Source organism: Enoplosus armatus, chromosome 19, assembly GCF_043641665.1.
Source record: "Enoplosus armatus isolate fEnoArm2 chromosome 19, fEnoArm2.hap1, whole genome shotgun sequence".
NCBI lineage: Eukaryota > Metazoa > Chordata > Actinopteri > Centrarchiformes > Enoplosidae > Enoplosus > Enoplosus armatus.
In genome coordinates, this window is record NC_092198.1 from 13256438 (window position 1) to 13284363 (window position 27926).

At 40.3% G+C, this 27926-nt stretch overlaps 2 protein-coding genes across 3 annotated transcripts; both read left to right on the forward strand.

The window, feature by feature from the left end:
- The first annotated feature begins 576 nt into the window (after nt 1–576).
- On the forward strand, nt 577–13918 carry ak9 (adenylate kinase 9). Its single transcript, XM_070925552.1, has 35 exons — nt 577–592; nt 750–847; nt 1501–1564; nt 1641–1693; nt 1848–1944; nt 2083–2195; nt 2304–2456; nt 2742–2858; nt 3658–3732; nt 3850–3948; nt 4194–4333; nt 4439–4761; nt 5220–5338; nt 5700–5865; nt 5988–6084; nt 6188–6267; nt 6374–6523; nt 6789–6925; nt 7098–7301; nt 7389–7664; nt 7785–7906; nt 8557–8776; nt 8901–8966; nt 9065–9277; nt 9639–9857; nt 10063–10279; nt 10405–10606; nt 10773–10919; nt 11022–11239; nt 11479–11675; nt 11890–12059; nt 12666–12764; nt 12952–13054; nt 13198–13312; nt 13464–13918. The coding sequence occupies exons 1-35, from the start codon at nt 577–579 to the stop codon at nt 13670–13672; spliced, it is 5094 nt and encodes a 1697-aa protein (XP_070781653.1). The 3' UTR covers nt 13673–13918.
- A 1565-nt stretch (nt 13919–15483) lies between these two features.
- Nucleotides 15484–27926, forward strand: LOC139302127 (structural maintenance of chromosomes protein 6). 2 transcript variants are annotated; one of them, XM_070925722.1, is made up of 27 exons: nt 15484–15550; nt 15872–16036; nt 16243–16378; nt 16996–17101; nt 17415–17551; nt 18034–18095; nt 18224–18304; nt 18394–18495; nt 19141–19260; nt 19392–19490; nt 19762–19908; nt 20480–20568; nt 20668–20832; nt 21270–21448; nt 21726–21927; nt 22278–22419; nt 22731–22891; nt 23214–23349; nt 23620–23700; nt 23922–24092; nt 24989–25126; nt 25702–25847; nt 26056–26181; nt 26390–26495; nt 26712–26864; nt 27106–27203; nt 27427–27926. In XM_070925722.1, exons 2-27 carry the CDS (start codon nt 15908–15910, stop codon nt 27521–27523), a joined length of 3309 nt encoding a protein of 1102 aa, XP_070781823.1. In that variant the 5' UTR covers nt 15484–15550; nt 15872–15907; the 3' UTR covers nt 27524–27926. The 2 variants fall into 2 exon arrangements, with proteins under 2 accessions (XP_070781823.1, XP_070781824.1); XM_070925723.1 differs by having other exon boundaries at nt 22305–22419.

Here is a 27926-nt window from a genome sequence, read left to right on the forward strand (position 1 = left end):
GCCCTAAGCATTTCCTAGCTAAGTAATGTTACTCACCATTAATTTAGCTAGCTTGCTGCGTTAGCCACAAATCTTCCGCAGGGATTATAATAAGCATCTCCTCAGGAAGTCAAAACGACTTCTTTGAACATTTTTAAAAAACTAAATATGTCTGTAACCTGCCCAAATATTTACGGCTAGCACACAAGAGAATGCAACATGAATTTGTTTTAGTCAGGTGACTGTCATGGAGCAATATTATGTCAACTGATACGGTGCCTCGCAGGGCCAAAAAGCTCGATGGCCTGAAAATGCGATTCATAATAGATGAGTTCGGTGGTCGTCTTTGCCTTTGCGTCTTTTCACTCGCAGGCTCGCCGGCTATAACGGCTACTTACTTTCCAACCATACAGTGGCTCACGGTAGCATTAGTTAAAGACATACGCTCCCTCTCTTTAGTTTGTCAGTTGCTATGGTAACCGTATTCAGCATAACATTGGATAGCAAACGTTAGGTTACGTAAAGCGAGGTAATGTGGTTAATGCTAGTTAACAAACGAAGATAAAAGTTTAAACGGGTAAAAAAAAGGATAAAATAATGCCCCAAAGCAACAGTAAGTTAACCTTTGTTGAATTGTGATAGCAATTACCTGTGGCTAACGTTGATGGACTTTTGTATCGGGACAGATAACGGCCGAATGGTTAACGAATAGTTTTACTGTTCTGTTTAGCTATTACTTGTAATTCTCCTGTGCACTTATGTTCAAGAAGGTCAAATACACCGTTTGGTGGACAACCTAAATGAAGATGAAGCTGAGAGAGAGAGTCTTCTTGCCAAACCAACCTGCTTCATCATAGTTGGAAGACCGGTAACACACACACACATAACACAACACAGTCAGAAATGGTTTCTAAGAGGTAGTCCAAGTGTTAGCTACACACACATCCAAAAATACTTGAAACCTACAAAATGGCGTGGGAATGAAAATGTAATGTGGACATAACTGACAGTATTAAGATTTGAACACCACTGTATATAGAAAAGAATAGAAATATCATCATTTCCTATTTCGATAACTATCCTAATTAGTTAAATATATGCAAGGGTAATGCTTCACCTCCTAATTTCACATCAGTCAGCGAAAATTAAATGATGTGTGTTTTGTCTGTTGATGAGGTAAATATGTAAATATATATGGAGCGTGAAGCTACTGTGTAAAAAAAAAAAGGAAATACAATGAGTATCAAGTATCAACAATGAGTAGTGATAGTCTAATTTATAAATATTATAGTAACAAATCAAGTGTTTAAACTACTGCTACTGTAAGAATGTGGGTTAATACTGAACATTGCTGAGTGCAGTTTAAAAGGTTCCATGTCTCCACGACCCCAACCACAAAGATTTTGGAGAGGATTGACACCAGCCCGGTGTCACTCAAACAATGACATTTTTTCCCCAACTACCTTCCATGTCATATGATCAAGTGACTCTGTATCAATTTTGTGGCATTCTCTGTGACAGGGTGTTGGCAAATTCACCTTGGCCAAAAAAGTTGCAGAGTCCTGGAAATGTATCTTAGTTGATGGTAAGTACAATTGCTATATTCCTGGCCTTTGACCCAGTATAATTCAGATGTTTCTCATCAGCTTATCATATTTCAGATACAGATCTGCTCAACACCCACATAAAAAATAAAACAAAGCAAGGCATCGAGGTGAGTATCATTTTCTGTGTCATAGGACAGAGAGGTTAACTGTCCCTTTTATGTCATGTGTTTTCTCATATATATATATATATATATATATATATATATATATATATATATATATATAATGGTCTTTATGAATTTGTTTTTCTGGCCATTGTAGCTCTTGAATATCTTATCTGAGGGGAGAAATATACCAGAAGACATTGTGCTCCAGCTGATTGTTGCCAGGCTTAACTCACCAGATGTGGAGCACTATGGTAAATCATTCAAAGATTATGTTATTGGCTTCAGCATAGCGGTCGTGTACGCAAATTGCACAGCAACCTGTCATTGAAAACACCACTATCGGAGCTCAGCCACTGCTTGTACTTGATAATACATGTATTGTAATACAGGGTATGTGCTGAGCTGCCTGCCATTCATGTCAGAAGAGTGTCTGAAGATTCATGAGCAGATTGAGCTGATCAAAAACCTCAAGCTAACACCTGATTTCATCATCAACATCAAGGTTACTCTTTTCTCTTGAAATGAACCTTTGAAACATTTTTAATTTTGAGTTGATTCTGATTTGTACATCTGAGATTGGTTTGATGATGAACTTAACCTCTTTCACCAGTGTGCTGACAAGGACCTGGTCAATAGGCTGTCAGGTCTGAAGCAGCACCCAGAGACAGGGCAGCTGTTTAACAGGGATCAGTGGAAGTGGGAGGAGGTGTTTAACAAGAAGAAGGAGAACAAGGATGAGGAAGGGGAGGATGAGGAGGAGCAGGTACAGCTCAAGGGAAAACACTTCTTGCCACTAGGTTTACCCTTTCCTGTCTTAGGTGTTAGAGTAATTACGTTTTGATTGTATTCCAATGATTAATAGAAGATTATTATTATTCCCTGCTTTCACCCATTTCATTATGTTGTATTATTTGGACACAGTAAAAAGTCTGATTTTTACTTTTTTTAAGTTTATTTTTTTCCAGTGAGTAACTCTTATCACAAACACTCAAACTTTAAACCTTAAACAAGAAAGCTGTCAATCCATGATTTTCTATTATACTAATAGGTTGGGGAACTGCAAAAGGATATTATTGACCAGATGGTGTGGACACCAGAGAATTTGCCCAGAAATGCTTTTCCTAGAATCAACATGTACCATGATACCATGCTCAGACCACTGGAGGTGAGTTACCCAGGGCTCCAAAAATTCTGAATGGCTTACACATTAATTAAGAAGTCCAATAAACATGTCACCGCCAACACAAGATGCAGCTATTAGTTTGGCTAATCATTTGAAATGAAGTCATCCATTTCTTACACAACATAAATTATGGTCTTTGTCTTTGGATTATGTGCAGCCACATGATACATTTCAGACAGCTCTGATGGAGCAATTGGGGTCATTGTTTGCCAGAGTGCATTGCCAAATTTCATCATCCTTTTAAGCTTTGTCAACTTTGGATCAGTGCTGTCAGAGATATTGCGTTTGTGTAAAAGTTTGACATTTATTTAGAAAGCCACCAGTATGTTTATCTCTTATGGGTTGCTGAATATGATGTATTATTCTGACTCAAAATGTTGGATTTCGGGCCATTTAAAAGTTGCCGTTTGGTGTTGCTGTTTAATCATGGCACCCACACCAGGTTAGCATTATTTTTTCAAAATGCCAGCGAGTGATGAGACGCATCATTCCACCATGTTTTCTAAAAATGGAGCCAGTGTTTCTGAGATACTGGACAAAGTTTACTATCCAATGTAGAAATATATCATTGTTTAATGTTTTGTCAAAATCAGACCAGTGACATCTAAGACATCCTTTGAGATGTAACCACTGATGGCCAACAGAGTAACACAGCCTGATCTAAAGACCCAGTTTCATATTCTGCTCTAAGTGAAATCAGATGAGGGATTAAATGAATTTCGCCACTGACAAAAGGAAAAACAGAGCCAGTAATTTGTGAATAAATTGATATTTTTTTCAGGACTACATGATGGACCACAACCCCCTCTACCTGTTGGAGCTGGATGGAAACAACACACCTGAAGAGCTACACTCGGTAAAGACATAAATGAACCTGCAGGAAATACATGCCATGTTTGAGCATAAATGTGCATGTTCAACTACCTCTGTATTCTGTGGACTGACTTTAGTTTGTTGAATGTTTTGTCTCTAGTCTGTAATGTCCCATCTTGGGTCCATGGCAATAAAGCGTGTCTCCATTCCAGTCCTCCTCCATCAGACTGATGATGAATTGCCAGAAGACGCTGACACGGTCTGCCATTAATGACCATATTCATATTGTACTACAAAACACAATCAGTTATGTGAATGCATAGAAAACATCAGTATTTCAAGCAACATATGAGCTATAAACACACAGGTGAAGCTGATGCCAGACTAAACGTACCTGTTGGTGGATTTTTTCAAATGATGCAATAACAGGTGTTTTACACATACTCCCTCTATTGAATCCACTCCTAATTTAACTAAAAGTAGTTTAATCCATCTGTTTTCCAGGAGGACCTACTGAGAATAATGTCCTCCTCCAGGGCAGTGGCCCCTGGATTTAGATGGAGAAGGAGCCGCTGGGGCAGAACTTGTCCTGTGGCTCTGAAGGAGGGCAAGGTCATTCCTGGCAAGCCTGAATTTTGTGTAGGGTGAGTGATCTTTTGTAGGCTGCGACCAGGTGAGGAATCTATCCAATAGCTTCAAGTGAGACTGGGTGAAAATGTCAACCAACTCTCATTTCAACCTCTATGCAGCTTCCAGGGCAAACTATACATCCTCTCATCTCAGGAGGCCTACCAGAAGTTTGTCACAAACCCCCGACGGTACTTACTCCCTCCAATGCCCAGGCCTCCTTGCAGAGTTTCCATTATTGGACCTCCACAGGCAGGGAAGAGCACTCTATGTAAGCTTCTAGCTCAGCACTACAATGCATTGGTGCTTGATATGGAGGTCTTGGTGCAGCCGGTTCTGGCCAAGGTTGAGCAGGAGAGGCTTGACAAAATCAAAAAGGAGACAACACAGGTCGCTATAGAGAAAATCAAGATGAAGATGGAGCAGGATGGCGGACAGAATTCGGGCAAGTTGATGATAATAATGATATTCACTATAACCTGTAAAGCTGTATTGTATATAAATTAATTGAAATAACTAACACAATGTGCCATAGTTTAATAACTATTTCACTAACAAATGTGTTATTTCACACATGAGGCCTTAAAAATACTACATAATATAGCATCATTTGTATTTTTTGAACATGTGACTTATACTGTCATACACAGAATTAATGTTAGTTATGTTAATATTTTATTTTATCAGATGAAACCAATGCTGTAAAGGGTAAGATGTAAAAATATTCTCATGCATGGATACATTTTTTAAATCTTTTAGGCTACATATACTATACATATCACAGATGGTAGTCTGGTCATGCTATTTTGTGTCCCAGAGTTTTGGAGTTCAGTGGGAGAGATTATGTAGCGCACAGGGCAGTATTTACCATATTTGTGTGCAAATGTTTTCTGCTGTTCTCAGTGACAGAGGATCATCCAGAGGTGCAGGCCATGGTGCTCACTGCGCTGGAAGAAGCCAAACATATGAGCACATCTCCCTTTGACCTGTATGCTGAGGTACTGGAGAAGCATATAAAAGAGGTATGTCAAAAATATTAAACACGGCAGCTGCATTTACACAAGCTTTTTGGTCCTAAAAAACTACCAGCATATTTGCATATACATAAATATACCACTACTATTTGGGACACTTAACCATCCCCTCTATAAATATTTTGCGACTGTTAGAATATATTTTTAATTTATTGAATTTATTTGTAAGAAACTATTGATTATTATATTTAACATAATGTTGCTATTTGACATCATATACAGTAAATATGAAATGTTTAAACCAAATTAATGAACCACCTAAAGTTTAACTAAGCATTTAGCTTGAGATGGGATTTAGTACATCTATAAACAGTTTGCAGTGGTGTAGCAAATAATTCTGATGTTACAGATTGAAGAGACTGACACTGAAGAAGCTGACACTGGTGCAGATGTCAGGACTGGCTGGGTGCTTGACAACTTTCCCAAGAATATTTCCCAAATGAATGCCTTACAGCAAGCTGGATGCAGGATGCCAGACATCCTCTTCTGTCTCAGAGACAGTGATGGAAATCAGGGTACGAGACGCAGAAACAATGCACCACAAACAAGTTTTTGTTTTATTCAAATATATAGACTTGAGTCTATATTTGAGTTCTGTCAGTGTTCATGCATCAGGGCACTTCAATGTGTTGAACAGTGTTGAAGAGATTGTATGAGATGAACAAGGACAGCGTGGACAAAGCAGTATGGAAGAGGTTGCAGGACGAACAATCTGAGAAGGAGAAACAGGCCTTGTGAGTGCAGGTGTTATGATGCTGTAAAACCTAGTGGGTTGTTCCATCTGAAATGGATTGTTTATGCAGCTTTTGTGTTGTGCTTAATTTCTCTCCATTTTAGAAACAAGAAGGAGCAAGAATCAGAGGCCAAGCCTGCAGAACTGCAAACAAATCTAGAGACAGTTGTCGAAGAGACCGAAGGTACTGTCTGTCTTTCTATGTAAAGCAGCCCAATTCAAAAAGGCTCCCTGGTCCAGTTGAATTTTACCAGCATTGTTTTTAAAGCGTTCATTAATTTCCTTTGCAGAAAATCCTGAACCAGCAATCCAGCAAGTGCAACAATTTGTGTACGAATGGGAGCAAATGCAATCCGCTTTAACTGTCGCCCACTCAGTACTGGAGATTGGCGGGAAAAGCCCAGAGGACCTTCTTCAAGAGATGGTCCTTCACATGGAGAGTGAGCAGTAACCCTTTTTCAAGTATCGATCGCAGTCTTGAATTTGTGTTACACCACAAACCTCATGTCTTTTAACTGGTCAGAATGGGGAAGTCAGGTTTCAAGTAAATTCATTTTTAAAATTATTTCAGTGTTTTTATTGTTTCATCTTAACTAATTCAATTTCAATCTTAGTAACACCAAACTATAATATACTTATGACAAATGTTTTTAAATCAGTAATAGAATTTTAATGATTTCTCCAAATCCTATTCATGATCTTCAGAACCCTTTCAGTATGTGTCCTGGGAGCTGTCAGCGGTGGATCTGGACGAGGAGGCAGAAGATATCGAGGCCTTAGCTGAGCTGGAGAGAGCTGAGGAAGGCAGCATTGACAATGATGCAGAAGAGGAGAAGGAGTCAGTCAGTAAACAAAGAAGTATTTTAACTAACGCATGAGTCAGTGATTTTTCATGAACTACAGGTTTCATATACTACTTATAACTAAAGAGACTGAAGATACTGACCCGTTTTACTGCTTTGTTGACAGTTAAACAAACTTTTAACAGCATCTCCTTCCTCTCAATGAAAACAGGGGGACACAACAGCCAAGAGATTATTAGGCGATACCCACCATTTCTGCCCTGTGGCCTTAAAAAGGCGCAACGTGTTGTGGCCCTGTACGGACAAAATTGCTGCCAAGTACCGTGAGAAGACCTTCTACTTCTCTAGCCTAGAAGCCAGGGACTCCTTCCTTCAGAACCCTGCACAATTTGTTGCACAGACTGAGCCTCTCAAGGTACAAGCTGACGCGACAAGAGAAAGAAAGAGTCATAATACGAAAAACAAAAATCCCTTACAAGCTTCTTATCTTCTTCTATCCCAGCCTCCTGCCCTGCGTATCTTTTTGCTTGGCACCCGAGGGTCAGGCAAGACCACTCACGGTGAGTGGCTCGCCCAGCAGCTTGGCATCTTCCATATTCAGTTCAGGGAGACACTGCAGATGTTAATCATGGCCAAGACAAAGAAGCAAGTGCCTTATGCTGATGAAGTAGCGTCTTCAAAGGAGTCTCCTGTGGACTTGGAGGCTCTGATAAAGGAAGCCAGGGGGGAGGGCGCGAAGGAGACTGAGGATACCTCTGCCAACATGAATGACATGGAGGTCAGCTTTGATAAACTTTGTCTGTACAGAAAAATGTCCAGAATTACAGTGCCTCAAATTGTGGTGAATTATGATATTTTGACACTGAATTATTGTGTATTTGCTTTTGTGTGTCTACAGCAGGAAGTGGTACTGACTGATGAGGAAAAGGCCATCAAAGCTTACCTGTCTGATGGAGATCCACTGACTCCACAGATCCTGGATATGGCTATCAAACCATACTGGAAACAGGAACCATACATGTAGTTGTACACACACACAAAAACGCACGCATTCTGCGCCTCCTTCTACCCTCCTTAAAGGAAATGTTTGACATTTTGGGAAATCAGCTTATTTGCTGTCTTGCTGAGAGTTGGATGAGAAGATTGATACCACTCTTACGTCTGTACTTTAAATATGAAGCTACTTGATTTATGGTGATCTAGCGCATAAAGACAGCTAGCCTAGCTTCGTCTAAAGGTAACAAAATCCATCTCCCAGCACCTCTAGAGGATAAAACTTTGTATCTTTTTTGTGTAATCCTCACAAAAACAGAAGTGTAAAAATGTAAAATCCCCATTTCCACTCTTTATGCTAAGCTAAGTTATCTGGCTGCTGGTGGTGGCTTCACGTTTACCATACAGAGAGGAGAGAGGTATGAATCTTCTCATCTAACTCTTGACAAGAAAGCGAATAAGCATATTTCCCAAAATGTCAAAACATTCCTTTAATAAATCATTATATAAATCTCTCAATCTCTCATTCTCCCTTTCTGCTTCTTTCACCTCTTAAAAACCCTGGCTCATACATGTATATACTTCCATACTTTTTTTATACATTTTATTTACAATGCATATACGTTCATTGTACATGCATTTTTTTGTTGTTGACCTTAACATACTCCACCTTGTAGGTCTACCGGTTTTATTTTGGAGGGCTTCCCTCACTTTTCCGATGAGGTGCAGTACATGTTGCAGGAACATCTCTTTCCTGACGTTGTGGTAATCATGGCGGTGGATGTCTCGGATGTTCAGAAGCGTCTGTTGCCGACATACGTGGAGAACTGGCGTGAACGTCGCAACCAAAGTGAAGCACAGCTGAACCTCCTTCGTGATCTACGTAAGAAGAACCGGGTAAGCAAGTGACAACTTGGTAGAATAATTTTTCTGTCAAATTTATTATATCAAGTATTATTCCTGCTGTTGACCATAGATTGTGTGAGCATCTGGCATAATTATAGCTATGTCTTTGGTACAGGAGGAGAACATTGCCAAGAGAAGGGCTGAACTCATGGCAGCGCAAGGCACTCTGGCAGCCAATAAAGTAAAGACAAGCAAACACATCATAATCCCTGACATCCCCTCTCCATCACTGCTTAACCCCCCCCCCTTTCTCTCGTCTCCAATTCCCTAACCCACCAGTTCAGGTATGGTGGGATTGAAGAAGACGATGAAGTGAATGAAGCTGCAGGCAACATAGAGGATGAGATAGAAGCCATGCTGGAGGAGGGGTTGCCTTTAGAGGAGGATCACAAAGACACTGACACTGAGACTGAGGTGGAAGCATCTGAGCGGCTGGAGATGGAGATAGAAGAGCGTTTTGTGAAAGATGAAAACAGCCTTGTTACTGTGATGGTACAAAGACACAAAACCCAATGAAGCCAATTACCTAGCCACACATGCACATTTGGTTCCCTCACCCATATAATTTCTGCTATTATTAAATATTTACTTTTGGGACAGTCAGGAGAGTTACATTAGTTACATAAGATTCATACTAGTTTTATGATAGTCTGAGATTTATCAGCCATAACAAACAAGATAATGAGGAAAACAAATGGTCATCGTTTTTGACTCTTTAAAGCTGATTGATACTTACGACATACGAATATTTTACATTCTGATTCCAAGAACACATCCTTTGACCTAGGATAGACACAAGTTGGAACCTAAACCTAATGTGACTTTATTCTGATTTGTGCTGTTTTATCATCAGAATCTCCTGAGTGAACAAAACATACCCAAAGTGTCAATCAGTGCATCTCGCCACCTACGGATCGTGCAGCGTCAGCTGCTCCAGAAAATCCAGCCCCTGCTGACCAACAGGGAGTCACTCTTCCAAAAATGCCAGCCCATCTCATGCAGCCTGGCACATAAGCTGCTGCTCTCCACTTACAAGCTCCACAGTGCCTTTGGCTGCTGGGACCCCATAAAGGTAAGCATAATTAACTATGCAACTATGTCTTTTTTAGCATCTGTGGGATGAGGTCATGATCTTTGTCCTTGATAAAAGTTCTAGAAGTTATTTCAAATACTAGCACATGTTGTCTCTTTTGTGCTGACATGTTAATCAGCAGAACTTTCCTGTACATAATGTATCGTAACATATTGTTTTATCCATACACATCCCCCTTCTACAGCAATACAAAGAGAAAGATTTGATCCAGCCTCTGCAGTGGCCTCTCAATACCACATATCCCCTGATCTTCCATCAGTATATCTACTTCTTTGCGTCCAAGGAGAACCGCAACACATTTATGCTGAACCCCTTGAAGTATCTTAGGCAGCTAAAGCCCACCCCTTCCCTTCCTGTTAAAATGGCTGTTGTTGGACCACCTAAATCTGGAAAAACCACTGGTAAGCCTCAAGACAGCTGGAAAATTACTCAAAGTTGTTTCTTTTACACTCTTCTAAACACTTATCTCTCTCTTCTTTCTTTTTTTCACGGTCTTCATTTCTGTCACTTTGCTTCATCTCTCCAGTGGCACAGATGTTTGCTCAGAAATATGGCTTGGCCCGGCTGTCCATTGGCGGTGTTACGCGTATGGTGCTTAACACTCAGGAGCACACTGATCTGGCTGTCCAGATGAAAAACCATCTCTCCCAGGGGCTCGTTGTGCCTGATGAACTGGCCATTCAGTGTTTGGAGGTGGCGCTCATGAGCTCAGTCTGCAGCACTCGAGGGTAAGCTGGGGGCATGTGTTCCATTTATCCGTTTATAGTTATTAAAGTTTCAAGGCAAAGACTATTCTTACATATGACTGTCAATAAGTCTCCACATGCTGCACTGTAATGTTATTCCTGCTTGAGGGTGTTTGTGAAGACAATATTTATTTGTTTGTCATTCCAGGTACGTGTTGGATGGCTTTCCAATGACTCTTAAGCAGGCGGAACTGATGGAGTCTCGGAGCATCATCCCTATGATAGTAGTTGAGCTGGAGCTGGACACAGTGGAGGTGCTGAAGAGGGGCCTTGTGGACAAGATGAATCCCAACAAGTTAGAGAACACACATCATTTTTAGTCTGAGAGCTGTTCAAAATTGCAAACCTTCAAAGTTAATGTAATAAAATGTGTTCCTCTTCTCTCCTCCTACTGCAGGCCTCACCTGATGCATGACAGCTCCGAGATCCTCCACATCCGTAACTCCTGTTACAAGCAGGAGGTGGAGCATGTGAGGCAACACTTCCAGCAACAATATCAGAACTGGATCCTTCTCGATGGCTTAAAGAGCCAATGGTGGATCTTGGACAGCGTTATAAAGGAGGTCAGCATTAGCATGAGCTATATCCACAGCTACCTGGAGAGGACGCACAGCAGTAAGTACTAGAAGCTTATTCAGGCATCAGCTCAGCAAGGCTTTGCATTGAACATTTTAATTTAAGAGGATGCATTTAATCTAGATCACTCTTTTTTACAATGTTTTCAACTTATTATTTATCCTTTTGATTGATAGCAGTCAGCAAGAATTGACTTACAAATGCAGCTGCAGGAATAAAACAAAAACAAGCAAAAGACAAGCATTTGTTCATCCTCCCCATGCATTTTAATTTTGCAGGGCAAGCAGCCTGCATCAACAGACTGTACATCACACCCAAGGAGCTGCAGCATCGCTTTGGAGAGTTTGGGCAGTACTGCCCGGTCTGCCTTGCTCTACATTACCACCTGGTGGACTGCTCAGAAATTACAGCCCTTGCTCATGCAGCTGAGTTCAGGGGACACTATTACAAGATGTGTGGCAAAGACCATTTAGAGGTCAGTGTAGTGTATTTCAAACTCTGTGCATTACTTCTGTCATTATTCAGTGGATTTCATTATTTAAATTTCACAATATGAAATTGTGCAGGATAAACAAAATACAAACATGTTTAAAGTTACATTTATGATAGCAGATTTAATGTGCAAATAAATTATGTTAACTGGGACTGAAAGAAAAAATAACATTGTTATGTTTCTCTCTCAACCACAGCGGTTCCTGACCACTCCAGATCAGTTTGTGACTCCTGGCTACCCACACACTCTCCCACAACCCCACCTGCTGCCAAGAAAGCTAACTTGGAGTCAGGTGAAGAACAGGTTCCCACAGCAAGTTGAGATGAAGGGCTTCTGCCCGGTCACTTATCTGGATGGGAAGCAAAGGTACACCGTTCACCAATCGAACTCTAACCATATCTCACTTGCTTGAAAGCATTATGTTCTCCTCGAGTTCCAACTCAATAGAGAAAGCTAGTTCTTCTTCTTTCTTTCTTCTTTTTGTCATGTCTTGAGAATACATTTCCTTAGACATGTCTTAACCCAAAACATAATTTTATTTCTTTACAGACAATGTTTACTATGTACTAGCTACTTTGTAACAGAAAAGTTTAAACAAATGAAACTTACAACTGTTGTTTCAAATCAGCCAGTGTGTGTTCGGATACAAGACTGGCATTGATTTATTAATGGTTAATAGAGGTTTTCATTTATCTGTGGAATAATGTCCCACAATTACAAGTTATTTTATTACACTATTCACTAGATTAAAGATTCCTTAGAAATCACATTTTGAAAGTACACAATGTAAAAAATGACAAGAAACAATTAAAAACAAACTATTGTGGCAACAATGTCTATAACCTACAGTACAGAATTTCACACTACATGCCAAGACAAACACTTTTATTTGTGTCAGATCTCTTCTTACTGCGTGTAACTCTTGACCATATTAAATAGTTTTCTATTCATAGAAACTTTATTTGTCTGTAGATACGAAGCCCTGGTTCGAGGAAAGGTGGAATATGCTGTGGAATACAGAGAACGTATCTACGTGTTCGAGACAAAGCAGAAACAGGACAAGTTTTTGAGGTGTGGAGCAATTTCTTTGTAAATTACACAAATGTTATGTCATGTTTTCTTTTAGGTCTATTCAGTTGTGCATATCAATAGTATTTGAGAATCTTGCTACTTTTAATAAATACAGTATAGTATTATTTGGCCATGATAAGTATCAGTCTATTGTGTGAAAGTTGGTGTTGATATATTATCTGTCAAGGATTCCTGAAACCTACTGGGATCAGAATCTGCCCTGTAAAGTTCCTCCTCTTTGTGAGCCTGTACCCCTCACCTCCCTTCCAACGTTGGGCTACATGGAACAGGTCAGGCATACACACTTGAAAAAATCACAGTATTCTGTAATAATGCTGTCTGCAGAGATTTTATAACATCAACATTTGACATATGTACATTTCTGAAGTCTCAGACATCTGCCCTGCTTTGAGTTAAGCCTGTATTTGTTTAGGGTGCAGCAGTGCCAGTCATCAAGGCCATGACAGCTGTTGGGTGTGCCCAACCAAAGTATCCCTTCCTCAGTGCACAAAGATCAGCACTCGTCTACATGGCCTTCTATCTGAAAGGTAAGCAGGATGTCGAGGTTGCCTTAGGTCAAAATAGAATATCATGTGTGAATTGCTTAAACTTAGTAAAGATGATGGTAACAAAGTATTATTTTATTTTGTAAAATTTTATCTAACTAATGAATGAAATCCCTTTTTTTTTTTTTAACAGCTTTCAACCCCAACAGCACAGACTACACCCGCCAGAAGTACAAAAAGAAGCTGGCCTTGTTTGAAGAGAACTGTGCCCTCATTCCCTACCTGAGCTCAACAATGAGCGAGAACTACATGCCTCCTAGTGAACGTCCCATTGACTTTGAGTTCAAACTGAATAAGTTCTTGGCCTTGGGAGACTCACCAGGAGCCAATGGTTTGCTGTAGCTGTGCCCATTTTGATCTTTAATCTGTCAATATAATGAAAGAAACTCCAAATGAAATGCACTACTTTAATGATTATTTATATTGATTGTATTTTAATAAAAATAGGCCTGGCACAGCAATGGATCAGTTGCAGGGCAAAGAGTGGTGTGGTGTGTGTATGCAAGTAAGCAATGACAATATGCATTGTAGCTATTAAGTCATAGCTAATACAATGTTTGTTATTTAAATTTGATTAATTGTTATATATTAAAGGTCACAGTAAAAAAAAAACAGAAACACCTATTTTATCCACGCAAGATTTCCTGAGGAGATCAATTTCTGGTTTTGCATGGAGAGTGTTTTGGAAAAACTAGCTCTGAGACTCAGTATTGGTGCAATTACTGGTGGAAGCTGATGAATTACCATTATATTTAAGAAGGTCAAAGTTGTCATTAGCATATTGGGTTAAGTTAATGAGAGGAACAACCTGCAACGAAGGTGCTGTGTGATTGTTGGGAATATTCACAACAACGCAACAATAGTAATACAATAGCAGAAGAATATGGTTTAAATAGGTCAGATTATGGGCCAAATATTGTGTGGGGTAATGTTCCTCCATGGATATTCCCAGTACCCAATGTGGACTCGCAATTTGTGGAGCAGAAGAGAGAATGGATTAAAAGGAATGTGGATAACATTGGACATTTGGTCCAAGATTATGTGAAGAGGAATTATATACTATATGTCAATATTTACTGATGGATCTAAAGATCCAGGGAATGGACATGTTGGAACAGAGGTGTACATACCTGAATTTGATGTAGTTACATGCAAAAGAATTAATGATAAATTATCAGTATTTACAGCAGGAATAATTGTTATAATCTTATGATTACAATGGATAGAAGAGGTCAGGCCTGAGAGAGTAATCATTTGTTCAGACTCTACTGCAGCTCTAAATGGTTTGAACTCAAAAGAAACAATAAGAGATGATCTGTTGATGGAAATAAATATGATAATGCGTAGAATACAAAGAGGGAATTCAAGTACAGTTTTGTTGGGTTCCTGAGCATGTTGGTGTGGAGGGTAATGAGAAGGCACACAAGTTTGCAAAGAAAGCTCTGAAACTAAATGATGAAATAATGAATAATGAAATAATGATTGTCCCTTTGGAAAAGGTGAGGCCAAATCATTAATAAGAAAAGCAGTGAGGGATTCGTGGCAGAAGAAGTGGGACACAGATACCAAAGGGAGACACTATCACAGTATACACAAATCAATCAAGGTGAAGGTTTTCAAAGGGCAGTGCAGAAGAGAGGAAGTGATTTTTTCCAAGACTAAGATTTGGACATACTGGATTAAAATCAACTCTATTTAATGGCAAAGTGCGAATCAGATAAATGTGATGTTTGTAATGTTCCTGAAGATGTTGAGCATGTTATTATGAGGTATGAGGTAGAGTTAGTAGCAAATATAATTTAGAGTGGAACATATTACAAGATAAGATATACGAGCTAGGTCGGGTATGGAATTTGGAAGGGATTTTAGGGATGGGTGAGAAAATGAGGCAATGTTGCCGGGCTCTCTTTATTTATCTTAAAGATACAGCGTTAGATAGTAAGATATCGGGTTTCTTTTTTTAAATTAATTTATTTTAATTAATTTATTTTATTTTTTCTTACTGCTTAATTTCTTTGATGTAACAAGAAGTACGTAAAACGCTGATGCTACACACTCCGGTACAGTAGGTGGCGGTATGCACCTATTCACGTCAGAAGAAGAAGAAGAAGAAGAAGAAGAAGAAGAAGAAGAAGTTGTATTTGCTAGGAATAGTCGGCGCGAATTCGTCAAGTATTACGGTGGTCCTCCCAAAACATGATGCGTGGAGCTGAAAACTAGGTAAGCAGTCACTCCAGAACATGTCATACCAGTTTTTGTAATTCCTTATAACGACGCAAAACAAACCACAACACACTCAGCTGGTTCCTGGCTAACGTTAGATAGTTGTTAATGTGCTGTTTAGCTTGTAGCGTTGGTAAGCCGTATAAGCTAGTTTAATATCTCAACCGTTACTTACGGCTGTCAGTATTTTCGTTTAGCTTGCTGCCACAAGAAATGTGACGATAGCAAATCATTTAGCTGAAGAACAAAGATCGCTGTTTAACGTCCAGATAGCAGCTTGGCTCTATGCCAATAACTATGGTGTGTGTTTTCTTTCAGTTTCCTTTACACCCAAAAGTAGGTTAAGTGCCCAAAATGTCTAAAAGGGAAAGCATCTCTGTCAGTGACAACCCCCACAAACGATACAGACCTGCGGAGGAGGCAGATGTGGAGGACGCAAATGTTAATGATGGTGACCAGGGTGATCATCTGCTGAATAAGCAGGTTTGTACTGTCACTGCCGTGTTGTAAAGTCAGTGTTCCTACACAGAAATTATATCTTTTTTTGTTTCCCTTTAATTCTGTTGCTCTTTGTTGATCCTCTAAGAATGTCAGAAAAAATAAGAAACTCACAAGGTATATATTAGATCTGTGTAATACATGTGGCATGTTTTGGAGAGAAGTGACATAAATACATAACTGATGTTTAGGTGCAATGTGCTGGTGAGGTGGTGAGTGACGCAGGGCTTGTGGAGAGCATCACACTGAAGAACTTCATGTGCCACTCTCTCCTCGGCCCGTTCACTTTTGGTTCCAATGTCAACTTTGTTGTCGGCAACAATGGAAGTAAGTGTAACCGCTCAACAAGTGAGGTATTCCAGGAAAGAGGATTTATAAAGAATTCAGATCACTTGAACTGAAAGCAAGATAAGCAAGATTTTGGTGCTTCCATCAGGTAAACAGTGTTTACAACATTTCAGACCCATTTCAGAAAGATTATAAGAGATGAGCACAGATACAATGAACTAATCAGTCATTTCCTGTGGTGTGATTTTGTTTTCATCAACTCCACACAATAAACAATTAGACATTGGTTTTGTTTGTGGTGGTGGATTTTGCTTTTCTTCTTTTATAATATTTCTTTCTTCATACTATGTGTTTAATATGTGCTCTGCAAATATCCATAATTGATGTGATCAGTGCTTGACGCCTCAATTCTGTTGTTTTTAGTGGTGCAAGCGCATTGATCATGGATCATTTTGTTAACCCTAAGTTGGATCTGTTAAATGACTTAAATCTAAATCATGTATTTATGTTAGCTTAAGTCAGGATTTTTATTATAGGTTAACCTTCTTTCTGGAATATCCTCTGTTCTTTTGTGTCTGTCTTATCTTCCATTTAGCTCTTTTGTTTATTACAGTGTCTTAATATTTTTTTCTGTGCACAAACTGCTTGTGTGACAGGTGGAAAGAGTGCCGTTCTGACAGCTCTCATAGTTGCTTTAGGCGGGAATGCACAGGCCACAAACAGAGGATCATCCCTCAAGGGTTTTGTGAAGGAAGGAGAAAGGTAAACCTTGCACCATCATGGGATATCATGGGATGTACTTTCTTCTTTGTCACGCTCTTTCATAGACAGGTTCAGGCAAAATTCAGTGAATATCCCGCCCCCACTCGGCACAAAAATTCTAGTGGGAACAAATCTCTCATTAAGGCTTCTTTGCTTACCAGTACTACACATCTGAGAATGCATCAAAGTTATATTGTCTTTTTCTTTGAGACAGTAGGACTCTCAAATTCCATCATAAATGTGAAATTGTAACCTCTATTAAAAGTTCACTTGACTCGCAATCAATTTAATGTGTGTTTCTCTGTTTCCTCAGCTCAGCCGATGTATCAATCACCCTGCGTAACAAAGGAAGGGACGCTTACAAATCTGAGGTGTATGGTTCAGCCATCATTGTGGACCTGAGAATAACACGTGAGGGGTTGAGAACTTATAAACTGAGAAGCAAAGCAGGTAAAGACCATGAAGAATTATAGATTACCCCCCCCCCCCCCCCCCCCCCCCCCCCCCCCCCCCAAGTATTTTGGTAAGACATTACTGCTACTACAACAATATATCATATTTAAGTAGTAATTTTAAGTATTAACCACCTTTTTAAACATTTATAAACAATTTATGACATCAAAACCAAAATACATACAGAGCGCAAGAACAAGTATGGTCATAGTCAATCATCAGAAAATCAATTGGCAACTATTGTGATAATGGATGAATCACTGATCTATTTTTTTCCACCAAAAAGTTTGGCCTTTTGATGAGTTGATGGTTCCAGCCTATTAAATGTGAGAATTTGCTGCCTCTCTTGTCATTGTAGTAACCTGGGTTATGAACTCTTGGTCAGACAATTTGATTACGTCACCTCTGGCTCTAAGAAATCTTCACTAATTTCTTAAGATTTATAGACCAAAGGATTATTGATTTTCCTCCTCTTACAGGTCAACTTATCTCAAACAAAAAGGAAGAGCTCATATCCATCCTGGACAATTTTAACATACAGGTATGAGCTATGCAAATCTTATTCAGTACAATGTTGTTTCGCTACAACAATATTTAATTCCCATGCGATAAACCTCCTGTTACTGTGTTAGTGAGAGGGAGTCATTATTAACTTGTTTATTTACAAAGGTCAACAATCCTGTGTCAGTTCTCACTCAAGAGATGAGCAAATACTTCCTACACTCCAAAGGAGAGGGGGATAAATATAAGGTATGTATGACTACATTTCTTAAATGAGAATCTTTTATCTCTTGTTTTGTGAACTTTGACTGAAACTTTGAATCGTTTCAAACTTGCAGTTTTTTATGAAAGCTACCCAACTGGAGCAGATGAGAGAGGACTTTATCTACATCAAAACCACCAAGCATGTCACAGAGGATAAAGTTGAGCAACATAGTGAAGTAAGAATCTACCTGACTTGTTCATATTTACAGAAGCTGTAACCGATATTTTACAATAACAATGTGTCAATTGACAATCTGAAAACAATGTGACGAAGTGAAAGGTGTCCTTCGTAGGGATGAACCTACAAAAAATCATCACACCAATTTGCAGCTCTGCTTGACTTAAAAATCAAGCGAGTTTCATCTCATTGTTTAGCTGTCCGGTCCATAAGTGTACTATTTTGGTCCACTCTCACAGCATTGGTTTCGACTGTTTTCAGCAAAAAAGCTCTATAAACTCACTGCACACTACCTGCCGAGCACCAAACATCAGACAGACACAGTTAGCATCCAGCTGATGAACATAGTGGAGCATTTAGCAGCTAAAGAGCCATTTCCCTCAAGAGTTGAGACTACAGTGGAGACCAAAAACAGAGTTAAAAGAGACTGAATATTGGATTTACATTCATCAGGTAGCCAGGAACACAACTCCAAATGAAGCATAATGTTGCTCTGTAACTGCTAGATGTGTAAATAAGCAACTGTTTGCTAACAAGTTCACCGTATCAACTTTCACGTTAAGGCTTAGGACTGTTTAATCCTTTGACTTTGACTGATGGTAAAGCATAGCTTATATGACCATATATGATTATTATTTGACAGTGCTTGAAAGACTTAAAGCGGAAGTACCTGGAGAAAGAGGACTGTTACAAGAGCCTGGCATCACTTGATGAAATGCACGCCAAGCTGGAGGAGTTGCAGAAGCAAATGGCTTGGGCTTTGGTGAGATCATTTTCTCCCAATTTGTTGCTCCCAACCCGCTGCCTCATGTCCCTATGAAACTAGATTAGTGCAATAATTACTAAAAATGATAATTCATCGAAATATTTTGGACTATGACTTAAATGTTGCAGGTGACTGAAATGGAGAAGGAGATGGAGCCAATGAAGGAGAAGCTGCGGTCAGACAGACGTGCTACAGAGAAATATGATGAGAAAGTGGAAGAATGGAAGGTAAGATGCGTCTGTTGTACTCACCATGAAATCAAGAGTTAAAAACTCCATATAACACAAGTGTATTTGATTCTCATCAACAACCAGGACTCATAACCCCTAAAGTCTAAGGATAACACAAGTGTCATGAAGTGTATGTGTGTTTTTAGTATAACTGTTATATATAACTATAACTGTTGAATAGCAACTACTTCTGTTTGATAGCTCACTCCACAACAGCCCTCTTCTGTGCTCTAACCTTTAACCCCCTACTTCTCCGATAATAATGCAGAATAAGGTTGAGGAGGCTGAGAAGAAGCACAAGCAGATCCAGGAACAGTTGGAGGGGATCACCCAGCAAGTCCAGGAGCTCCAGCCCAAATGCACTGAACTCAAGGCCGAGGCCCAGAGACAAAATACCCTTCTCCAGTCCAGCGAGGTCAGAGTTCAGACAATGCGTTAGTCAGTCAATGGGTTCACTTTCATATGAGCACTGGAAGTGATTTTAGGTTGTAACTGTTGGCTAAGAGAATGCAATAGAGAGATGTGACCTTTTTAAGTCGAGTTGCCTCAAATGTGATGTTCACTGGCATATGAGGCTTTGTTTACAGTGCTGAATGGTGTCTTAGCAACAAGGGTGTTCAGGCCTCCCAGCCAATTAGGTAGTTATGAACATGGAAGTAGGGGCAATGATTTATCTATGATATAGTCCAGCTATGGCACAGCAAGATATTTTAATCAACAGCTCAACATTGCAATTCCAGTTGCTAACATTCCTTTATTTGGTTAATGTGGTCCAGATAAAGTCAACTCAACTCAACTCAATGCATTTTTAACTGAAAATGTCTAGCAGAGTAAAAATCTGTGTGTCATAACTTCCCACATTGTCGTCTTGTCAGATACAATCTAGGGCAGAGCTGTTAAGAGTTGTTAAGAGTTATTGTTATCATTGTGATGCTTGTTGTGTAACTGACCAGTGTTTCAAATCTTCAATTATGTGTGTGAGCTAGGTCACTGTCCACAGATGCAAGGCTAACCTAAGGGACCTGGAAAAGGACAAGGTTCAGCTGTCTTCCAGGATAAATGATGTCAAGCTGAGGTATGACCTCATCTTGTTGTCATGTCCTCTGTATTGCATACAAGTTGAAACATTTATTTATGCTTTGCCTTCCAATTTTTGTTTTTTTTATTCCTCTAGCATCAGTCAAACAACAGGAGCAGAGAGCCAGGCCAGGACGGAGCGTATGGAGCAGATACAGGCTGAGCTGGAAAACCTGAGACACCAGATCTCCACTCTAGGCCAGCAGATTGACCAGTATCAGCACGCCTGCAGCGGTGCCAAGGAAGAAAAAGGAAAGATGAGGTAGGAAAATAGTAAATTACTAAATAACTGGGCACTGAAGATAAATTAATCATGCATGCGTTACCAGTGAGTGTTGGTTCCAGGGGTTGTTCAAGAACCTGCCAGACAGTGAGTTTTGAAGTTGAGTTGGAAGAAATGTATTGGGGTTTTTTTGGACAGGAAGAGAATCTCATTCACAAATCACACTATTATGTGGCCCTTCTGATTGATTCTGCCAGTAATTCAATATGTAAATACAACAGAATTGGGGGTCCCCTGGTCTTTTAGTCGAGACAGGCCCAATCCCCTTAAAATGTCTATAAACTACAAAACACTGATAGGTGGACCAGCCTAGATTATTAGCTCCTACTAGCTAGGAGAAGATCTATTGGTCTGTAGGATACATACTGCAGTGCACCTCTAACATAATGAAAACACCCAAATCCTTCTGCCTTCAGGAGAGAGCAGGAAACTTTCCAGAGGTCCATTGATGCCAACAGAAGGAACCTGCAGACGATGGAGAGCAGTCGGTCCAATCGCCTGCGCCGTTTTGGAGAGCACATGCCTGCACTCCTCAACGCCATCCAGGAAGCCCAGAAAAGAGGACAGTTCAAGCACAGACCTCGAGGACCTCTGGGTAAGACTCAGTGCCCAGTTGTGCATAGGTGAAAATGTTTGTCACAAAGGCCTTGACTCCTTTCTCAGCCTTTTGAATCACAAAATCATGCGTAACGAGCATAATGAAACACCGAAAGCTACAGTACACTTTGCCTGGTGGTATAATAAGATACATATATAATATGATGTGTTCTCCTTCTACCAGCTGTGCCAAAAGCCCAACCAAAACGCGACATCTGTCACTAGAATGCACTTCTAACTTGCCTTCTCTTTTCATATTTCCTTCCCTTCTACAGGTTATCTTATTAGCCTGAAGGACCCAGAGTTGGCCCTGGCTGTAGAAGTATGTCTTAAAGGCCATCTGCAGGCCTTCACTTGTGATAACCACGAGGATGAGAAGGTGCTGCAGGGCCTCATGAGCCAAGTGTTCCCACATGGCCGTAGACCTGCCATCATCACAAGCCATTTTCTCCCATGTGTCCATGATACAAGAAAGAGGTAAAGACGTGCAGGAAATTCACAAAAACATTTATCAAAAGCTTGTCTCAGTTTTACTGCATTGATTGGGGGGAAAAGCTTGAAGTTTCCTCCCTCACATAGAACAACAGCATTGGTCAGCTTAAATGAATGTTACAATATGCTGCGGGAGTGATTTGAGAAATTTCTGTGGATGTTTTTGACTTTTATTCTGCTGTTACAATTGGAGTACATATTAACTGAAATCAAGATGTGAAATCAAGCCAAACACAGGTGGGTCTGAGTCTATGATTTAAGCTTAAGGGATACATTTTGTATGCAGTATCACTCTAACAGTGCAAGAATATCTGAAAACTTTTAATCAACAGCAGTCTTGGTTTGTTTTGTCTTTGTGTCAGGGCCGTGAATCACCCTGAATACCCCTCTGTGCTTCAAGCTCTAGAAATTGAGGACCCAGTTGTGGCCAACTGCCTGATTGATCAAAGGGGCATAGAGAGCATTCTGCTCATTAAGGTAACAATCAGAAAAGTCCCAGTGACATGAGATATGTAGCCATGTATTTGAAGCTGATGTAACCTATCTGCCTTGACCGATTAGATATATCTTTTGTGTCACTCTACGTACAATGAGGGTAAAGAACACTGATCTCAGACCTGCTGTTCCTATAGTACGTTTATGTTTTAACCAACAGACGCTGGTGAGGTTTCCAACCGTTATATATTGTAGCTGGACTTGCAATACACTGGCCGAAACCCTGACAAGATTTGGTGTATTTACATGTTTTTTTATTGCGTGGTTGTGTGTGGTTGTGTGTGGTTGTGTAGAACCGTACAGAGGCTCGGAGGGTGATGCAGGGAAAAACCCCTCCACCGAACTGTAACCAGGCCTTCTCTAAGGAGGGAGATCAGATCTTCAGTAACCGTAGTTACACTGCTGAGCAGACCAGAGCCAACTACCTCTCAGGAGATGTTGAGGAGGAGATCAGGTGTGTGTGTTGTGTGTGTGCAGACTAATTTTACCTGATGAATAAATCAGAGTAAGAACTTCACTTCTGGATACCTTTGATCACAAGGGGCGTCTTCAGCTGTGACAACTGCTACGGTGTCCCTTATTAAATATTACCATGTTATATTCAGAAAGACAGTTTATAGATGATGGACTACAGTTATTATAGAAAAGATATGAAGGGTGTACATGTCACAGCAATGAGTAGTTGTACAAAGCTGTGCTCCTGTCTTCTGTTTTAATTCCTTCTCGGTCTCTTTGACCCTGTTTTCTCCTCTCTTGGTTCCCCTCTTTTCTCTCAGGCACCTGCAGAGGGAGATGGAGAACCAGAGAGGCCAGGCGGCTCGCTTCCAGCAACAGATGAAAAAGTTAGATGAAGACATCAAGCAGAACGAAGGGCTGCTGAGAAGAACCCACATAGAGCAGAAGACAACCAAAGTAACACTTTTACCTCTCACAAATCAGTATTCATCCCCATCAAATGATGGGGGCTTCTTCTGGATTTTCAGTTGCAATTCAAAATGGGGTTTTTTGCATTGTCAGATTTTGTCATTATTTAATAGAAACTGTTATTTCAAACAGATGCCTACATATAAAATAAACAGATGCCTTTTAGTTGGAAAAATGAAATAAAACAAACTGTAATTTCTAGTATTGTACTCTTGCGTGATTATGAATTTGCTCCTGAAGTTTGTGTATCTGTTCTAGGAAAAGGCCACAAAGCTACAGCTGGAGCTGACAGACCTACAAAATGTGGAAGAACCCCAGTCAGAGGACCTCAGGCCCCTGGTTTGTACAGAACACATCAATGCAATACAATAATCAGACCTGATTGACTGAAATCTCAGTAGATACACACAACCCAGAAAATGTGGAATTTTGCCTGAAGAAACAATAAACCACAATAAAAGTATGATCTCCAGGGAATTCACATTTAAGTCTGTAATATTTTTGCAGTCAGCAAGCACAGACGCTCCATGTGACTTGCTGCTGTCACCACTCTATTACAGGAGGAGGATCTTCAGGAGATCGTTACTAAGATCTTGTCCGGGCGCACAGAGTACGATGAGGCACGAGCTCAGATGGCTAAGCACAAGGCCTCCTATGAGAATGCAGATCAGGAGTACAAGCAGCACAAAGAGCAGATCAACACGGTCGCTGAGGAGGCCGACTCCAAAAAGGTAAAAAACTGTAGACCAACCCCAGGTGTTCCGGTGTCTTGTCATTGGGATAAAAGAAAGATTTAGATTAGCTTTACCCTTAGCTTTCATTGTAAGTAAACCTTTCAATTCTACTTGTGGGATTCCGAAATCTCAACATGTCAAACTAATGAAGCAACTTTTCTGCCTCCTTAGAAAAAAAATGTTGAATGTTATAAGCTTACATGGTGAGTCAAGTGGTATGTGAATATAGCATACATATCCTGTCAATACTTTTGTTTGAGGCTGTTTATAGCAGAGACCCGCACCTATACGGCAGTGGGCTACTGTGAATGCAAGATTAATTTCCATGTATGCATTTATTTTCCTTCCAAATCATTCTGATCTGAAGACGCACACTCAGCAGTTGTAGTTCTCATTCAGAAACTGGCTGATGATTATTTATGTGTTAACTGACCATATGTGTCAATGGGAACAGCACAAGTAGCACATTTAGCCTCATCTGTAAAATACTTGCTGTTTCAAATACAAGTTTAGAGCATTTGTCCCTGCAAATATTTACTGCAAAAGTCTTTCATTGGCACCTCCTTATTTGTTCTCATAAATGAGGTTTAATTAGATTTCCGATGGTGTCTCAGGTCATTGGAGAGTTAATGATTTGCTGGGATTTGCTTTTCCTGCCAAAGAGCTGCAAAAAGTTTTAAGTTTGCTTAATTACACAAAGGTCTTAATCAAGGGTTAAATTCGAGAGTCATAGAGCATATGTCCAAATTTAATCCAGCTGAAAAAAAAAATTAATTGTGCCAAAATGTTGCTATACCCTGGCCATTTGGGGATTATTCTCAGCACAGTCTCAGCTGCCCACAGAAGCTCACGTGGTTACTCTTTGTGTGCTTGTCCTTTGTGTCCTGCTACAGGAGGAGCTGACTAAGATTGATCAGGAGGTTATGAAGTGCAAGCATCACAAGAAACACTATGATGAGAAACGCAGTGTCCATCTCCGCAACATACAGACCCTCGAGGCCTGCCTGGAAAGCAAGGAGCAGGAACTTCAGGTATGCTATACAGAGATACTGTACTTCATTGCTGATTTAAAAAATTTTAATCACTACATGAAGTTTAAGATCAGAGAAATACTTTCATCATATGCACACAGCGACACAGTGTCGCAATATTCAGACAAAAGCAACACCATTTTTCTTTGGTTGTTTAGTAGCCTTGGAGTAGTGTTAATCTATAGCAGGGGTATTCAACTAAAGTTAGAGAAATGCACAGATTTGATTGGCTGAGTAGCATCACGTGGGCTGGCGTAAGTCGTATGCAATTGGTCTGTGAGTTTCTTGAGCCGCTAAACCAGCGCCGCAAAGACTAGAAAAGCTGCGCCGGCTAAAATAGGAGCGCCCCCATCAAAATTTAAAATCCCTTAATAATTTATTGATTATAGGTCCGGGTCCGTATAGGACGGCGTCTGGGTCCGGACTCGGGCCGCGGCCCGCCTGTTAGTGACCCATGATCTATAGTATACCTTGTTTTTGTAAGTTTAGATAACCATTAAATTGTTAGTTGTAGATTGTAGTTTCACTTGCATTGAGTCTCAGAAGTTGATGATTTGTATAACCCTGCGGTTCAGACATCGGTGGCCAAGGCCACAGAAATCTGTCCAGAGCGCCTGGAAGTACGACGGACAGCCCGGAGTCTGGACAGTGAGATCAGCCGTCTCAAGGTTAAGATCACTACCCAGCAGAAACAACAGCCGGACCGAGAGGAGGTTGTGAAGTATGTTACTCAGACTCTTGTATCAGATGATAATGTAGTAATTGACGTGTAGTGACACCTCATTGACACTATTATGAAATGTCGCTACGTACATATACATATTTGTATAAGCTGAAGTACAGCAACCCCACACATCAGTTAATTCATGTTGTTTCGTGTACACCTTCCTGTCTCTTACTCTTTTCCTACTCATCTTTCCCTCACCCAGGCAGTATCAAGAGGCTCTGGGGAACTACAAGAACATGGCACAGCAAATGAAGAACCTCAACAGCTTCATCAAAAGTCTGGATAGTGTTATGAACCACAGACTCCAGGCTTACGCAGAGCTCAGGAGGTATGCTATTGACATATTGTATCCTGGAAAATGGCCTTTACTCTGCCATTGCTGGAGAAAATGTGAAATTAAAAACTCTTTAATTTGGTTTTATTTAGTTACATTTCTCTTCAAGCTAATAGATTAACAATAAGACAGAAACCTGTGACACCTGCCCTTCCTTCCTTGTCCATTTGATCCCTTTTCTCTGCATCTCTTGGTGTCTCAGGTTCCTCTCGGCCCGCTGTAAATACTACTTTGATAGCATGCTGGCCCAGAGAGGATATACTGGGAGGATGACCTTTGACCACATGAACGAAACCCTCTCCATCTCAGTAAGAATGACGTTTTATTCATCAGTCAGACAACACTTGAGCCTCATTTGCCCTCTAAAAATGTACATTGAGGTGTTATTTTATGTAACATTTGTGAATTGTTAGTCACATGAGTTGTCTTTGATGTCACGAGACATGACTGCTACAGCTTTTAAGCCAGGTGGTGTAAAGTGAAATGCCCTCAAACAAACTGATTTCTCATCCACTCCCCTGCAGGTGCAGCCAGGCCAGGGAAACGTAGCTGACCTGAGTGACATGCGCTCCCTGTCCGGAGGCGAGCGCTCCTTCTCCACTGTTTGCTTTGTTCTCTCTCTATGGGCCATCACAGAGGCGCCATTCCGCTGCCTTGACGAGTTTGATGTTTACATGGTAATAAGAGCCAGTTTTTATTGATAGTTCAAGTTTGTCTGGATATGAGTGCACGCTGCCTTAATTGCAGGTCTCTAGTTTCATAGCATTAGAGAGGCATTAGTGGGGGAAGGAGAAGTTTGGAGAAAGTTCATATGCAGGGTCCTTGACATTGCATGACACTTAAAGAGACTGTATTTCTGTGTTTAGCCTCATTTATTACAAGATAACATGAATGTTGGGTTTTGTTTTGTTCAATCAGGACATGGTGAACAGGAGGATATCAATGGATATGATGCTGAAGGTGGCTGCTGGTCAGCTCTACAGACAGTTCATTTTCCTCACCCCACAGAGCATGAGGTACTCAACATCTCTGTTTGTATACTTGTATATCAAAGCGGTTAGACCACCCAGATGTGATTTATTGGCATAGTTACTGTATAGTAATTAAGTAAATGAGCTATGACAAAGTAATACATTCAGGAGTAAAAGCCATGTGAGTTTAGTATGCTGCTTCGTTTCCCACTGAAGCCACTTAACCACAAAGATCACAATGATACCTATTCTTCTTCTTTTCATCCAGTTCTCTCCCAGAGAGTAAAACCATCCGCATCCTCCGGCTCAAAGATCCAGACCGCGGCCTAAACAACTCGCAAAGAAGTCAAGAGGAGGACCAGTAGTGTTGCTAGCTGGTTCTCGTTCACATGAGGTAATGAGACCACTAGCAGGCGCTAAGGCCCTCCACCAGTCAGACACCAGGACAGGCCGCATCAGGGCAGAATAGGGTTTTATGCTGATTCACGTTTTCTGGGAACAGTTGTCATCAGTTGTTGCAGAAGTGCAGCCACATGTTGTTCTTTAGCCATAAATCATTTCATCTGTCTGTGTTCAAAAGCAATAACAGTTAGTTAGTGGTTAGTAACTGTGTGTTAAATGTTCTGTAGTACACTGAATTCAAGGACCAATATAGTGAGTAAGTATTTTTATCTCCACTGTAGAAGAAACTGTTAAAAGGCTTGAAAAAACAGGCACATTTAAGGAGTTGATGTTATTATAAGCAATATTTAATATTCATTAAACATG